This window comes from Salvelinus fontinalis, chromosome 13 (assembly GCF_029448725.1).
Source record: "Salvelinus fontinalis isolate EN_2023a chromosome 13, ASM2944872v1, whole genome shotgun sequence".
Classification (NCBI taxonomy): Eukaryota; Metazoa; Chordata; class Actinopteri; order Salmoniformes; family Salmonidae; genus Salvelinus; species Salvelinus fontinalis.
Genome location: NC_074677.1, coordinates 46,563,201 through 46,580,799, shown reverse-complemented (window position 1 = coordinate 46,580,799; position 17,599 = coordinate 46,563,201). Strand labels below are relative to the sequence as shown.

The 17,599-nt window shown below is 41.4% G+C and overlaps 1 protein-coding gene across 2 annotated transcripts in view; it reads left to right on the top strand.

The window, feature by feature from the left end:
• Positions 1-17,599, top strand: part of alg8 (ALG8 alpha-1,3-glucosyltransferase) — a 27,639-nt gene extending 10,040 nt beyond the window's left edge. Inside the window, exons 6-13 of one of the 2 annotated variants that reach the window (XM_055943049.1) lie at positions 3,075-3,201; positions 3,464-3,567; positions 5,772-5,892; positions 6,834-6,973; positions 11,557-11,696; positions 11,962-12,059; positions 12,197-12,269; positions 16,901-17,599. In XM_055943049.1, the coding sequence (XP_055799024.1) occupies positions 3,075-3,201; positions 3,464-3,567; positions 5,772-5,892; positions 6,834-6,973; positions 11,557-11,696; positions 11,962-12,059; positions 12,197-12,269; positions 16,901-17,126 (1,029 nt within the window). In that variant the 3' untranslated portion in view covers positions 17,127-17,599. Of the gene's footprint in view, positions 1-3,074; positions 3,211-3,463; positions 3,568-5,771; positions 5,893-6,833; positions 6,974-11,556; positions 11,697-11,961; positions 12,060-12,196; positions 12,270-16,900 lie in introns of both variants that reach the window. The other variant, XM_055943048.1, reaches the window with a different exon arrangement.

Below are 17,599 nucleotides of genomic sequence, written 5' to 3'. Positions count from 1 at the left end.
GTCTTTGAATGAGGAGATGGAGTTAAGATGATCCAGTTTGAGTGTTTTTTGCAGCTCGTTCCAGTCACTAGCCGCAGGGAACTGAAAAGAGGAGCGGCCCAAGAATGTGTGTGCTTTGGGGACATTTAACAGAATGTGACTGGCAGAATGGCAGTTGTATGTGGAGGATGAGGGTTGCAGTAAGTATCTCAGATGGGGGGGATTGAGGCCTAAGAGGGTTTATAAATAAGCATCAACCAGTGGGTCTTGCAACAGGTATGACCATTTTACAGAGTATAGAGTGCAGTGATGTGTCCTATAAAGAGCATTGGTGGCAAATCTGATGGCCGAATGGTAAATAACATCTAGCCGCTCGAGAGCACCGTTACCTGCCATCTATAAATTACGGCTCCATAGTCTAGCATGGGTAGGATGGTCATCCTAAATCTGCTAGAAAATCTATCGCACAATCTGGAAATAGACTTGCCAGAGCTTGAAGAATTTAAAGAACAATGGGCAAATTAAAGACTCACAGCTGTAATAGCTGCCAAAGGTGATTCTAACATGTATTGACTCAGGGGGTTGAATACTTATCTAATCAAGATATATTAGTGTTTTATTTTTCATTACGTTTTTTTTTTATATTTTTTTTTTTACAAATGTTAGAATTCTTCTTCCACTTTGATATTAGAGAGTATTTTGTGTAGATCATTGACAAAAAAAGGACAATTAAATCCATTTGAATCGCACTTTGTAAACAACAAAATGTGGGAAAAGTCAAAGGGTGTGAATACTTTTTGAAGGCACTGTAGGCAGGGGTAAAAGTGACTAGGCAATCAGGATAGCGCAACAGAGTAGCAGCTGTGTGTGTGTGTGTGTGTGTGTGTGTGTGTGTGTGTGTGTGTGTGTGTGTGTGTGTGTGTGTGTGTGTGTGTGTGTGTGTGTGTGTGTGTGTGTCTGTGTGTCTGTGTGTCTGTGTCTGTGTGTGTGTGTAAGATGGCAGTGAAGTGTGTGTGTGTGTGTGTGTGTGTGTGTGTGTGTGTGTGTGTGTGTGTGTGTGTGTGTGTGTGTGTGTGTGTGTGTGTGTGTGTGTGTGTGTGTGTGTGTGTGTGTGTGTGTTAGATGGCAGTGAAGTATGTGTGGGTAGAGTCCAGTGAGTGTGCATAGAGCCAGTCCAAGAGAGTCTGTGCAACAAAAAAAGGTCAATACAAATACTCCGGGTGGCCATTTGATGAACTGTTCGGCAGTCTTATGGCTTGGGGGTAGAAGCTGTTCAGGAGCCTTTTGGTCCCAGACTTGGCGCTCTGGTACTGCTTGCCGTGCGGTAGCAGAGAGAGCGGTCTTGGGTGGCTGGAGTCTGACAGTTTTTGGGGCCTTCCTCTGTCACCGCCTAGTATAAATGGCAGGGAGCTCGGCCCTAGTGATGTACAGGGCCGTACGCACTACCCCCTGTAGTGCCTTACGGTCAGATGCCAAACAGTTGCCAAACCAAGCGGTGATGCAACCAGTCAAGATGCTCAAAATGGTGCAGCTGTAGAACTTTTTGATCATCTGAGGGCCCAGGATAAATCTTTTCAGCCTCCTGAGGGGGAAGAGGTGTTGTCGTGCCCTCTTCACGACTGTGTTGGTGTGTTTGGACCATAATAGGTCCTTAGTGATGCATACACCGAGGAATTTAAAGCTCTCGAACTGCTCCACTACAGCCTCGTTGATGTGAATGGGGGCGTCATCTGCCCGTCGTTTCCTGTAGTTCGAATCAAATTTTAATAGTCACATGCGCCGAATACAACAGGTGTAGACCTTACAGTGAAATGCTTACTTACGAGCCCCTAACTGACAGTGCAGTTTCAAAAAACATGAATAAGAGATAAAAGTAACAAGTAATTAAAGAAGAGCAGTAAAAAATAGCAATATATACAGGGGGGTGCCGGTGCAGAGTCAATGTGCGGGGGCACCGGTTAGTTGAGGATGATCAGCTCCTTTGTCTTGCTTACATTGAGGGAGAGGTTGTTGTCCTGACACCACACTGCGAGGTCTCTGACCTGCTACCTATAGGCTGTCTCATCGTCGTCGGTGATCAGGCCTACCACCGTCGTGTCGTCGGCAAACTTAATGATGGTGTTGCAGTTGTGGGTGAACAGGGAGTACAGGAGGGGACTTAGAACGCACCCCTAAAGGGGCCCCCGTGTTGAGGGTCAGCGTGGCAGATGTGTTGTTACCTACCCTCCCCACCTGGGGGTACCTGTCCGGAAGACAAGATCCATTTGTAGAGGGAGTTGTTCAGTCCCAGGGTCCTTAGTTTAGTGATGAGCTTGGAGTGCACTATGGTGTTGAACGCTGAGCTGTAGTCAATGAACAACATTCTCACGTAGGTGTTCATTTTATACAGGTGGGAAAGGGCTATGTGGAGTGCAAAAGAGATTCCGTCATCTGTGGATTTGTTGAGGGGGTATGTGAATTGGAGTGTGGCCAGGGTGTCTGGGATGATGGTGTTGATGTGAGCCATGGCTTTCAAAGCATTTCATGGCTACAGATGTGAGTGCTGCGGGACGATAGTCATTTAGAGAGGTGGCCTTGGCGTTCTTGGGCAGAGGGACTATGGTGGTCTGCTTGAAAAATCTAGGTATTACAGACTGGGTCAGGGAAAGGTTGAAAATGTCAGTGAAGACACTTGCCACCTGGTCAGTGCATGCTCTGAGTACGCGTCTTGGTAATCCGTCTGGCCCTGCGGCCTTGCGAATGTTGACCTGTTTAAAGGTCTTATTCACATCAGCTACGTAGAGAGTGATCACATGCATGGTTCAGTGTTGCTTGCCTCAAAACGAGCATATTAGACATTTAGCTCGTCTGGTAGGCTCGTGTCACTGGGCAGCTTGCGGCTGGGTTTCCCTTTGTAATCCGTGATAGTTTGCAAAAAATGCCACGTCCGACGAGCATCCGAGCCGGTGTAGTAGGATTCGATCTTAGTCCTGTGTTGAAGCTTTGCTTGTTTGATGGTTTGCAGGAGGGGGTAGCGGGATTTATTAATAAGCGGATTACTGTCTTTTCATACAGACATTTGAAGCTATTTTATGACATTATTTCTGGTTGAGCAGGGCAGACACCTGGAGGGGGCGTTGCTCTTCGCTGTTCTCCTGAACCTGAAACACATCTACCTGTACATTTCTCCTGCCTACGGGATCTTCCTGCTGCGGAGCTACTGCTTCACCGAGGACAACACAGGTAACAGAGGTAACACCAGAGCTAGCAGGTTACACAGGGTAACTCAGAGTTAGCTGTTGGGTGATAAACAGAAAAGGAACATTTTCAGGAGAAACACCAGAGACGTTACCTGGGTAACAGTAAGCGTGAATACTGGTTGATGACACCTTAAAATGAATTTAATTCCGAATAATGAGATAATATGATTGTAATAAACTTACTGATCAAAGGTTTTGTATCCAACCATACAGTTTATTCACTCTCTGTTGTTTGTTTTCTTCAGATGGCTCTGTGAGATGGAGCAGTTTCAGTCCTGTTCGTCTGGTAGCTCTGGGATCTATCGTGATCTCTGTCTGCGCTCTGTCCTTTGGTCCGTTCATTGCTATGGTACAGTAGGTACTCTGTCAGTACAACAGCAGAATTCTAGCAGAGCATGCTGATGTAGATACCATTTCTGTTTATTTTTACCTCTGTCAGGCTCGCATTAACGCAATTTTTCACGCAGAAAGAAATCCAAGCTTTTGTGAGTGTAGCTTTCAATGCTACAACAGCTAGCCCCAAATTAGCATGGTCACGAAAGTCAGAAAAGCAATAAAATTAATCGCTTACCTTTGATAATCTTCGGATGTTTCCACTCACGAGACTCCCAGTTACACAACAAATGTTCTTTTTGTTTGATAAATATTACTTTTATCACAAAATAATGCCATTTGGGTTGCGCATTATGTTGAGAAATCCAAAGCCGTGTTCCGTTCGACAAATTCCAAAAGGTATCCGTAATGGTCGTACAAACATGTCAAATGTTTTTTATAATCAATCCTCAGGTTGTTTTTAACAAACATAATCGATAATATTTCAACCGGACCATAACCTATCCATTAAGAGACAAAAGGAAAATGGGGTGCCCCTCTCTCGCACGCAGGAAATATTCAGAGGACACCTGACTACTTTTGAAAAATGTCGCTAATTGTTCAAAATAAAAGCCTGAAACTATGTCAAAGCCTGGTCACAGCCTGAGGAAGCCATTGGAAAAGGAATCTGGTTGATACCCCTTTAAATGGAGGTTAGACGGGCCAGGAAACAGATTTCTTAAAAATATCACTTCCGGGTTACATTTTCTCAGGTTTTCGCTTGCAGAATAAGTATTGTTATACTCACAGACAATATTTTGACAGTTATGGAAACTTTGGCGTGTTTTCTATCCTAATCTGTAAATTATATGCATATTCTACAATCTGGGCCAGAGAAAATGTCCGTTTACGTTGGGCACGTTATTTAAAATAACAATTCTGACCCCTAACGCTAAGAAGTCAACTGTAGTGTATGATATACCATTTTCTAGCTCTGAGTCTCTACTTTTATTGGCAGTAGAATGGCCTTACTGAAGAGCTCAGTGACTTCCAACGTGGCATTGTCATAGGATGCCACCTTTCCGACAAGTCAGTTTGTCAAATTTCTGCTCTGCTAGAGCTGCCCCGGTCAACTGTAAGTTTTGTTATTGTGAAGTGGAAAGTAGAAGCAATGACGGCTCAGCCACGAAGTGGTAGGCCACACAAGCTCACAGAACGGGACCGCTGAAGTGTGTAGCGCGTAACAATCGTCTGTCCTCGGTTACAACACTACAGTTCCAAACTTTCTCTGGAAGCAACGTCAGCACAATAACTGTTCATCTGGAGATTCATGAAATTGGTTTCCATGGCCGAGCAGCCACACGCACACAAGCCTAAAATGCAAATGAATTACTTAAAAATCATACAATGTGACTTTCTGGATTTTTGTGTACCTATGATAAAAAATGACAGACCTCTACATGCTTTGTAAGTTTGAAAACCTGCAAAATCGACAGTGTATCACATACTTGTTCTCCCCACTGTATATGTTGTTCTCTGGAGCGCAAAAAATATATACTTTGGATAATATACATATTGATTGTGTCCCTGCTTACAAATTTCTGGGCGTCTGGATAGATAAAAAGCTGTCTTTTTAAAAAGCATATTGATGAGTTAGTAAAGAAGCTGAGAATAAAATTGGGCTTCTATAGAACTAGGTACTGGCTCTCGCTAAATAGTAGAAAGTAGTTATTCGGTCGATGTTCCTATCGGTGCTAGACTATGGCGACATCATCTGCATGAACGCAATTGCCACTTCGTTAAAGCCGTTAGATCCAGTTTATTATAGGCGTGAATTTTAGTACTCATCACTGCATTCTCTACCAGAAAGTTGGTTGGCCCTCTTTGATTTCACATAAGTTGATACATTGCTGTTTTAATTTATAAAGCCCCAAAAAGGCCCACTGTACCTAACGTCTTTACTAAACTTTAGACATACGAGTTACGCACTCGGTCTCCGGGATGGCTAACTCTGGAAATTCCTTTGGTCTCTACTGAGTTAGGTAAATCAGCTTTTAGTTTGTTCCACCAGTAAGGTGTAAGAAATCTTAAAATCTTAAATGTGATGTTTTGGTGCCTCTAGGGGAATTCAGAAAGCTGATTGAGTACCTTATGATGAATGTGTTTGTTTTTTATGACCATGTTTTTCTTTCTGTTTGCATTAGTTTAGGGATAGTTTAGTGACTGTAATTTCTCTCTCAGGGCCAGCTCCCCCAGGTCCTTTCCAGACTCTTCCCCTTTAAGAGGGGCCTGTGCCACGCCTACTGGGCCCCTAACGTCTGGGCCCTCTACAACATGGTGGATAAAGCTCTGTCTGTGCTGGGTAAGGCACTGTTTACTCTCTCTATGATTTCAGTATGGGCCCGTATTCACAAAGTGTCTCAGAGTAGGAGTGCTGATCTAGGATCAGGTCCTCCCTGTCCATATAATCTTACGCATCATGATTTAACCCCCTAAAGTCGATTGACACACCGGTGCGTCAATCTAAGTAATATATATTTGATCAGTCAGTTTAAGCTAGAGATATGTTTAGCGTTGTATGCATCTCAATCCAGCACTTCTGCCGATGTCGAACTTTAGATGTCGCACCGCATCTGCGGTTGAAAGGTGGCAGAGCTAGAGCGGTGTTCGTCAGACCATGGGACATCTCGAAAATCGGTCTTCTCACAAAAACGTCTGTAGTGTTATGACTCACGAACACAATGGTGGTCTCCGTTTTGCTCTGCGACCCACACAAGTGTCAGGGGACTCATCTGAAGTCGGTACCGTCGATGTGTCAACTTCTGTTTGTAGCGTCCAAACCATTTGGGCTACAAACTAATGTGACCCCACTGTGGAAAGGGGACTCGTCTGAAAGTAACCGGTACCAGTTTTAAAAATGAATGGAAGTATTGAGGTAGTTTTGTGCTTAACCAAAAAAAGAGGTAAAATACTGTAAAAAAATATATATATATATTTTATTGAGCTTTCTTATATCTCCAAGACACTTCAATACCTTGTTTCTTTGGGGGGAAAATTGGACTGTCTTTTTTTACATTTAGGAATGTGTTATTCAATGTGTTTCAATGGGATATAGTAGTAAAGGCCAAATTCAATAGGGGGTTGTCAGAGAATTTTGGATTGATAGAAAGTAGCCTATTAATGGGCTGGAGAGTATTTGTATTTATTATGGGCTGGAAAGTCACCGATTCATGGAATAATATTACCGGTTTGAAGGTATTTGAGGGGATTTAACAGGGGTTTAATGGCTGGTGTGTTTCTCAGGTGTGCGTCTGAAGCTGTTGGATGTGGCAAAGCTTCCCAAAGCCTCAATGACTGGTGGATTGGTGCAGGAGTTCCAGCACTCTGTCCTCCCCTCCGTCTCTCCCTCCATCACACTCATCTGCACTCTACTCTCCATAATGGTGAGCATCATCTCAGGCTAAAATTCTACAGCCCTGTTCAGAATCACCACTAAAGACCAGGGGTTGGAACCAGTTCAGGGAACAGAATCAAAAACTGGTAGACATTTTTCGAGGAACAGATTTAGAACCGGAAACGAAAGTGATCTAGCTATACTGTTCCGGAACAGAAGCATTCTTTTAAAAGAATGGGAACCGTTTAATAACATTATTTTACATTCCAGGCATTTTTTTCAGTCCCACAAAAAACATAAGGCACCTATTTTCTGTGTCTGCCTGCTAGCTGAAAATCTTTGCCAGTGTGTGTGCATGTGTAGACAACCTGCACCCTCCAAAGCTGATGTTACAAGGGTGATTCAGAAATTAGGGAGAGATTTTTTTTTACTTTAAAGAGGAATGTATTAATGTATTCAATTCTAGTTACAGATACTATAGTTATCACTTTTCACATTGGATTTATTAACTACTAAAAGGTAAGATGTGTTTTTAATTCTGGTGCCGCGCTGAACACACAAGCTTGTTAGCTAGCTAGCCAACTCAACGTTAAGCCAACTCTAGGAAGTTCAAAGACATTCAAAGTTCCTCCATAGAAGCCGCTCCTCCGTAGGTATAATTGTGTGGGCCTAATTCAGATAATGCATGTCATCACAAGGTGCCCAGCGCTTCAACCCAAGCCTCCCCCTCCACCCTCTCTCTCCCCATCCGCAAAATTCCAGTCGCATCTCGCGCACTACACCATCGTGCATGTAAACAACTATAGCCTAGGTAGCCCAATAGCAAGCTTCTCTATCTGCACTGATTGGGGAAGTAATTTAATAACGATTTCAAAGGTTTAAAAAGGAACCATATAAACCTGTTTTTTTGTGGTTGGGACCGGTTTCAGAACTTTATTTTACAAGTCGGACCAATGGAACAGAACAAAAATAATAATGGTTCTGTTCAGAAAGAAACAATTGGAAAATAATTTTGGTTCCAACTGTCACATTGGAGAGATGAAGCAGGTACGGGGTGTAAAACATTTAATACAGTTGAAGTCGGAAGTTTAAATACACCTTAGCCAAATACATTTAAACTCAGTTTTTAACAATTCCTGTCATTTAATCCTAGTATTCCCTGTTTTAGGTCAGTTAGGATCACCACTTTATTTTAAGAATGTGAAATGTCAGAATAATAGTAGAGTATGATTTATTTCAGCTTTTAATTCTTTCATCACATTCCCAGTTGGTCAGAAGTTTACATACAATCAATTGGTATTTGGTAGCATTGCCTTTAAAATGTTTAACTTGGGTCAAACATTTCATGTAGTCTTCCACAAGCTTTCAACAATAAGTTGGGGGAATTCCTCCTGACAGAGCTGGTGTAACTGAGTCTGGTTTGTAGGCCTCCTTGCTCGCACATGCTTTTTCAGTTCTGCCCACAAATTTTCTATAGGATTGAGGTCAGGGTTTTCTGATGGCCTTTCCAATACCTTGACTTTGATGTCCTTAAGCCATTTTGCCACAACTTTGGAAGTATGTTTGGGGTCATTGTCCATTTGGAAGACCCATTTGTGACCAAGCTTTAACTTCCTGACTGATGTCTTGAGATGTTACTTCAATATATCCACATAATTTTCCTACCTCATGATGCCATCTATTTTGTGAAGTGCACCAGTCCCTCCTGCAGCGAAGCACCCCCACAACATGATGCTGCCACCCCCATGCTTCACGGTTGGGATGGTGTTCTTCGGCTTGCAAGCCTCCCCCTTTTTCCTCTAAACATAACAATGGTCATTATGGCCAAACAGTTCTATTTTTGTTTCATCAGACCAGAGGACATTTCTCCAAAAAGTACGATCTTTGTCCTCATGTGCAGTTGCAAACTGTAGTCTGGCTTTTTTTATGGCGGTTTTGGAGCAGTGGCTTCTTCCTTACTGAGCGTCCTTTCAGGTTATGTCGATATAGGACTCGTTTTACTGTGGAAATAGATACTTTTGCACCTGTTTCCTCCAGCATCTTCACAAGGTCCTTTGCTGCTGTCCTGGGATTGATTTGCACTTTTCGCACCAAAGTACGTTAATCTCTAGGAGACAGAACGCGTCTCCTTCCTGAGCGGTATGACGGCTGCGTGGTCCCATGGTGTTTATACTTGCGTACTATTGTTTTTACAGATGAATGTGGTACCTTCAGGCATTTGGAAATTGCTCCCAAGGATGAACCAGACTTGTGAAGGTCTACAATGTTTTTTTGGTCTTGGCTGATATCTTTTCATTTTTCCATGATGTCAAGCAAAGAGGCACTGCGTTGAAGGTAGGCCTTGAAATACATCCACAGGTACACCTCCAATTGACTCAAATTATGTAAATTAGCCTATCAGAAGCTTCTAAAGCCATGACATAATTTTCTGGAATTTTCCAAGTTGTTTAAAGCCACAGTCAACTTAGTGTATGTAAACTTCTGACCCACTGTAATTGTGATACAGTGAATTATATGTGAAATAATCTGTCGGTAAACAATTGTTTGAAATGCACAAAGTAGATGTCCTAACCGACTTGCCTAAACTATAGTTTGTTAACAAGAAATTTGTGTAGTGGTTGAAAAACTAATTTTAATGACTCCAACCTAAGTGTATGTAAACTTCCGAATTCAACTGTATATAACGGACATGGAATGAGACAGGAACAGCGTTAGTAAACAGGTAACACAAACCAAAAAACAATTAATGCAGCAGCGGGGAACAGAGCAAGGGAACTGACAAATATAGGGGAGGAATTTTACAGATGGGTGAGTCCAGGTGAGTCCAATATCGCTGATGCGCGTGATGAGGGAAGGCAGGTGTGCGTAATAGATGATAGGAGTGAGTGATGCAGTGCAGCCTGGCGCCCTCAAGCGCCAGGGGGGGAGAGCGGGAGCAGACGTGACACCAACCCCAGCCCAACTAAACTAACTTCATCTACCGTATGTACATGTAATATTGCAGTTGTTTTTGAACAGATAATATCAGAGCTACAGTACCAGTCAAATGTTTTGACACCTACACATTCAATGGTTTTTCTTTATTTTTACTATTTTCTAAATGAATAGTGAAGATATCAAAACTAAGAAATAACACATAGTAATCAAAAAGTGTTATAATAATCTAAATATATTTTTGATTTTAGATTCTTTAAAGAAGCCACCTTTTGCCTTGAAGACAGCTTTGCACACTCTTCGCATTTTCTCAACCAGCTTCACCTGGAATGCTTTTCCAACAGTCTTGAAGGAGTTCCCACATATGTTGAGCACTTGTTGGTTGCTTTTCCTTCACTCTGTGGTCCAAATCATCCCAAACCATCTAAATTGGGTTGAGGTCGGGTGATTGTGATTGCAGCCCTTACACAGCCTGGAGGTGTGTTGGGTAATTTTCCTGTTGAAAAACAAATAATAGTCCCACTAAGCGCAAACCAGATGGGATGACGTATCGCTGCAGAATACTGTGGTAGCCATGCTCGTTAAGTGTGCCTTGAATTCTAAATAAATCACAGACAGTATCACCAGTAAAGCACCATCACACCTCCTCCTCCATGCTTCACGTTGGGAACCACACATGCGGAGATCATCCGTTCACTTACTCTGCGTCTCACAAAGACATGGCAGTTGGAACCAAAAATCCCAAATTTAGGCTCCTCAGCCGATTGCTTGTGTTTCTTGGCCCAAGCAAGTCTCTTCTTCTTATTGGTGTCCTTTAGTACTGGTTTCTTTGCAGCAATTTGACCATGAAGGCCTGATTCATGCAGTCTTCTCTGAACAGTTGATGTTGACATGTGTCTGTTACTTGAACTCTGTGAAGCATTTATTTGGGCTGCAATCTGAGGTGCAGGTAACTCTATTGAACTTATCCTCTGCAGCAGAGGTAACTCTGGGTCTTCCTTTCCTGTGGCGGTCCTCATGAGAGCCAGTTTGATCATAGCGGTTGATGGTTTTTGCAACTGCGCTTGAAGAAACTTTCAAAGTTCTTAAAATGTTCCTGCTTGACTGACCTTCATGTCTTAAAGTAATTAATGATGGACTGTCATTTCTCTTTGCTTATTTGAGCAGTTCTTGCCATAATATGGACTTGGTCTTTTACAAAGTTGGGCTATTTTCTGTATACCACCCCTACCTTGTCACATCACAACTGATTGGCTCAAACGCATTAAGAAGGAAAGAAATTCCACAAATTAACTTTTAATAAGGCACACTTGTTAATTGAAATGCTTTCCAGGTGACTACCTCATGAAGCTGGTTGAGAGAATGCCAAGAGTGTGCAACACTGTCATCGAGGCAAAGGGTGTCTACTTTCAAGAATCTAAAATCTAAAATATGTTTTGATTTGATTAACAATTTTTGGACACTACATGATTCCAAATGTGTTATTTCATAATTTTGATGTCTTCACTATTATTCTACAATGTAGAAAATATTAAAAAATAAAGAAAAAACGTTGAATGAGTAAGTGTGTCCAAACCTTTGACTGGTACTGAATATATTTAGAAATTAATATATGGCTTTGGATAATGTGCACCAGCCGTAAGTAAAAGGTTAAAAGTTAATATACCCCCCTCTCTTCCTACCCCCCACCCCCCTCAGCCTGCAGTGTTGAGTATCTGGCGTCGTCCGCGTGGTGCCCGGGGGTTCCTGCGCTGCCTGGTGATCTGTGCCCTGGGCTCCTTCATGTTCGGCTGGCATGTCCACGAGAAGGCCATCCTCATGGCCATACTGCCCTTCAGGTGAACTGCTGATATCAGAATCTGCTATCATTGAACCGTTGATAGCAACTGGGTCATATTCATTGGGGCACACTGTAGCAAAACGTTTTGCAAATGAAAATAAAATGGGCTTTCTTATTGGACATCTCTGGTAGTCCCTCCCTGTTTCAGTAAATGTTCTTCCGTTTGGTGCCTAATGAATACAACTCTGTGGCATAGTTGGTTACGTCTTTATTGTACAGCTACTCTTCCTGTTGTAATGGGTTTTGTGTTGTTGTTTGAGCAGCATACTAGCAGTTGAGAGCAGAGAGGATGCTGGGATCTTCCTGATGCTGACCACCACAGGGCATTACTCTCTGTTTCCACTTCTCTTCACTGCAGCAGGTAAAGAGCCTCTGCAACTAGCCACCACTGGAGCCATTTGGGCTCCCTCTGAGAAGGCATTTTGTTATTTGCAATTAGAAATTTCATATTGTATGATTAGGATCTTAATGTTTGTTTCTCAATCTTTGTTGTCACAGAGCTGCCCATCAAAGTCCTGCTGATGCTGCTGTTCACGCTCTACAGCTTCACCTCCTTAAAGAAACTGTTCAGGTGGTTGAACTTCCATGTTAGAGTCGATTTTGGGTGGTATTGATACATACAGTGCATTCGGAAAGGATTCAGACCCCCTTGATTTTCCCCCACATTTTGTTACGTTAAAGCCTTATTCTAAAATGGATTAAATAGTTTTTTCCCCCTCATCAATCTATACAAAATACTCCATAATGACAGAGCAAAAACAGGTTTTTAGAAATGTTTACAAATTTATGTTGAAGCACCTTTGGCAGCGATTACAGCCTCCTTCCTTCTTGGGTATGTCGCTACAAGCTTGGCACACCTGTATTTGGGAAGTTTCTCCCAGTCTTCTCTGCAGATCCTCTCAAGCTCTGTCAGGTTGGATGGGGAGCGTCGCTGCACAGCTATTTTCAGGTCTCTTCAGAGATCATTGATCAGGTTAAAGTCCGGGCTCTGGCTAGGCCACTCAAGGACATTCAGAGACTTGTCCCGAAGCCACACCTGCATTGTCTTGACTGTGTGCTTAGGGTCGTTGTCCTGTTGGAAGATTAACCTTCGCCCTAGTCTGAGGTCCTGAGCGCTCTGAAGCAGGTTTTCATCAAGGATCTCTCTGTACTTTGCTCCGTTCATCTTTGCCTCGATCCTGACTAGTCTCCCAGTCCCTGCCGCTGAAGAACATCCCCACAGCATGATGCTGCCACCACCATGCTTCACCGTAGGGATGGTGCCAGGTTTCCTCCAGACGTGACGCTTGGCATTCAGGCCAAGTAGTTCAATCTTGGTTTCATCAAACCAGAGAATATTGTTTCTCATAGTCTGAGAGTGCTTTATATGCCTTTTGAAAAACTCCAAGTGGGTTGTCGTGCCTTTTACTGAGGAGTGGCTTCTGTCTGGCCACTCTTCGATAAAGGCCTGATTTGTGGAGTGCTGCAGAGATGTTTGTCCTTCTGGAAGGTTCTCCCATCTCCACAGAGGAATTCTGGAGCTCTGTCAGATTGACCATCGGATTCTTGGTCACCTCCCTGACCAAGGCCCTTCTTCCCCGATTGCTCAGTTTGGCCGGGCAGCCAGCTCTAGGAGGAGTCTTGGTGGTTCCAAACTTCTTCCATTTAAGAATGATGGAGGCCACAGTGTTCTTGGGACCTTCAATGCTGCAGAAATGTTTTGGTACCCTTTCCCAGATCTGTGCCTCAACACAATCCTGTCTCGGAGCTCTACGGACAATTCCTTTGACCTCATGGCTTGGTTTTTACATGCACTGTCAACTGTGGGACCTTATATCGACAGGTGTGTGCCTTTCCAAATCATGTCCAATCAATTGAATTTACCACAGGTGGACTCCAATCAAGTTGTAGAAACATCTCAAGGATGATCAATGGAAACAGGGTGCACCTGAGCTCAATTTCAAGTCTCATAGAAAAGGGTCTGAATACTTATGTAAATAAGGTATTTCTGTTTTTAATTTTTAATAAATGTGCAAACATTTCTAAAAACCTGTTATCACTTTTTCATTATGGAGTATTGTGTGTAGATTGATGAGAAACATTTTTTATTTTATCGATTTTAGAATAAGGCTGTAACATAACAAAATGTGGAAAAAGTGAAGGGGTCTGAATACTTTCCAAATGCACTATGTCAAGCTGGTGACAACTAACTATATCATTATACATTTAAATACTACTTGAGTAAATGTAATTGCTAAAATATTCATAAGTATCAAAAATAAAAGTAAAAATCATTTTAAATTCCTTGTATTAAGCAAACCAGATGGCACCATTTAAAAAAATATATAATAAATGATATGTCCTGCTAAGCATTCAAAATCTAATGAGCGCTTTTGGGTGTCAGGGAAAATGTATGCTGTGAAAAGGACATTATTTTCTTTAGGAATCTAGTGAAGTAAAAGTTGTCAAAAATATAAATAGTAAAGCACAGAGCCCTGTTCCATAAAACATTTTAAGTACATTTTATTTTTTATCTTTACCCATAAAGTTTTCTTAACTTTAAAGGAAAAAGTTTTTAGTCAAATGTCCCCCTTAAATTAAGTGAAAAGTTGTAGTAGGTGCCCATGACGTCCCTTAAGTGCTTCTTTCAGTATGGAGATCAATGTAAACAACATTTATGGAGGTAAATGTTGCTGTCCTCTGCCCTATTTTCAAAAGAAAAACACCTAGCTAGCTAGGTAGCTACTTAGCTAAACAATGGAAGGTGCATGGCTACAAAGCTAGCTGGCTAGCTAGCTACCTACTCCGTAAGTTATCTTGTCGTGCCAGAAATTAATATAAACAAGTTGAGAAAAAGTAAGTCAAAGAAATGTATTTTATTATCTTATGAATCTATTTGTTTCTCCTGTCTTAAGTGTAGGAGTTCTATTTTGCTATCTCCCAAAATAATGAATATCTCCTCAAAGATATATATTTAAGGGAATCAGGTCATCTCCATGATACTTTTTCTGCTGTACATGCTTTCAAACTACCGTAAAACCCTTAAATGATGCCCTTACCCAAGGAAATGTTTGATGGGCTTTATATAACACCCTTTTACATTTTCCCCCGGTATACGGAAAAATAATTCCTTAAAGGAGACACTTAAGATGTTTTTATGCATTCGGGCCCAGTTAAAGTATTTTTACTTAAGTACTTTACACCACTGTCCTTGATGATTAGTTGACAGTTCAATCAGATGTGTAAGTGCTAGAACAAACCCTGCATGCCTTGTGAGTTCTGGGATCTGAGAACCACAGCATACAAATGCACACAAACATCAAGGACATCACACCTGCCCAGACCCACCTGCTCCCACCCCCATTTCCAGCGCCCGCATCACTTTCCGCCACAAGGCCTCAAACTGTCCCATTTTGCTTCACTCCATCACCCACGCCCTTTCAACATTTAAATAACAAAGCATTTGACCTTTCCAGTTTTTAAGTATATGTTTTTTCAAGATGATTGGCGAGAAAAGTAGTTTCCAACCCATTGGGTATCTCACTGCATCCGCATATGTTGTGTCTTGAAATATGGAGACCGACAGATTAAAAGTTAATTTACATTGTAGTACTTCTGACAGCCAACTTTTGGACTTCATAGCATTCCACAAAGGCATAAATTATTGACTCATTGATAGTTTTACACTTAAGACATGACTCTGTCGTTGTGCTGTAGAATTTGTGAATTTTGTCTCTTGTATAATACATTCTATAAATTAGTTTATACTGGATTAAGCGTACATTTTAGTTAACAGTAATTTGGTTAGTTATGTTCCAACATTCTCTCAATCTTCTGCCAATGTCAGTTCTTTTTAAGTTTATATTTTTTTTCTAAGAGGTTGTCAGTTGGATAGGCTCTCTGCAAGGTTTTGTATATCTTATCTATCATTTGAATATCCTTTTCTGACTCATAGGATTCCCTCAAGATTACTCTGATGTCTAAAAGATTTCAAATCGGAATTCCGTGATATCAAACTTTTAAGTTGCATGTATTTGAAAATATCTACATTGGTCAGTCCAAATTGCTTTTTAATTCTGTCATGGAAATACATGTATTTCCTATTACCAAGACATTTACAATTTCTATGCCTTTAGTTTTCCATGTCAAATCAAATCATTTCTATGCCTTTAGTTTTCCATGTGGTCCAATTTCAGTGAATTCTGAAACGCTATTCAAGGATTGTTCCATAGGGTTGTGCTTTTGGTTCTTGTAGAAACCGTTTTATTTTCTTCCATGTTGTTATAGTGTTCTTAACTATGAAGTTGTTAATGTTCTTAGCTTTATCCTAAAATAGACACGTGAAAAGATTCTGGGGATGAGCGTGCACATCTTCAATATGTACCTTTTGTTCGTCTTTTGTGCTTTTAACTATGTTGCAAGTAAAAGCCTTGGGTGGCGTGTTGATACAATTCCAAGTCTGGAAGGTTAAAACCACCCTCAGACTTAGGAAGATGGGAAAATGTTTTATTTTTATTCTATGAGTTTTATTTGCCGGAATATAAAGTCTGTTATGACTGAGCTATACTTTTTTAATAAAGGATGTTTTTGGTGGGATATTTGGTATTACCAAGAATAAATATAAAAACTTTGGGAGCAATGCCATTCTGAAGAGGTTTATTCTACCTGTAAAATGTATGGGAAGATTGTTCCATTAAATTAGATCTGCTTTCATATTGTTGAGTAATGGGATAAAGTTATCTTTATATATTTGTTGTTTGTGGTCCACTTCAAGAATTGCTGTAGATCATGAGTTTTTATTTTTCCTATTGCCATTATTTTGGGTTTTTTCTACGTTCATGTTTATATCCTAAGATTTTAGAGTATTCCCGAAAATATTTTTGGGGAGGCATTGAGTTTTCAATATTGGTCAGGTATATCAAGAGATAATCTGCAAATAAGTTTAGTTAATATTCATGTTTACCAAAACCTTTTGCGTTTGGGTCCTGTCTAAGAGCACTGCTTTTTTACAGAGCATAATTAGCTCCTATCTTGGTATAAGCAGTGTCACTGTGTGCTGCTTAACATTATAGCTTCCTCGCTCACAAGTCCTTACCAGTATTGATCTCGGGTACATGTGACCGCCCGTTTGAAAATGTACTAGCCAGTTGCACCATCGAAACAACACAAGTGGAAACATTTCAAGCTGTGTGAGTTTACACTACGATCTTAACTCTGTTACAGGGGTTCCCTCCTTAACCCTCTGGAAACCACCTACCTCCTGGGCCTGGTTGCCGTAGAGATCCTCTGTGAGGTTGTTTACCCTCTGTCGCCGTGGCAGCATACCCTGCCCTTCGTGCCCCTGCTGGTGACATCCGTGTACTGCTCTCTGGGAGTCTCTTACTCCTTCATACGCCTCTACGTCTCTCTACTGAGGCAGGACGGGACAGACAAACACAAACAACTATGAGACAGAGAGAGACACTAGTGAGTAGTGACCAATTCACAATCAACCCCTGTGTTGTATCCCAAATAGTATACTATTCCCTGTGTAGTGCATTACTTTTGACCAGGGCCATATAGAATGTCATTTGTGATGCACTCTTTGTCTTACGTTGGTGTGTAAAGAAAAAGGGTGGCGTTTCAAACTTTCTGCGATTCTGTTACGAGTCCATCCAGAGCAGATCTTCAAGTGTGCATCTAGAAGTGTAGATTTGGGATGGGAAACACCAAGGAACAGTCACTTATAAATGCACAATCGAAGATCGGCTCTTGGAGGATGTATCATAGCATGAATAATATGTCTGTCTGAATGTGTGAAAACAAAAAGAACTTTGACCAAATGTCACTCAAATGACAATGGAAAAGTGGGGAAATAGTATGGAATGGGATGAAGTTCATGCTGTATTTCTTATGTTTACAAATAAAAAGATAATAAACAGA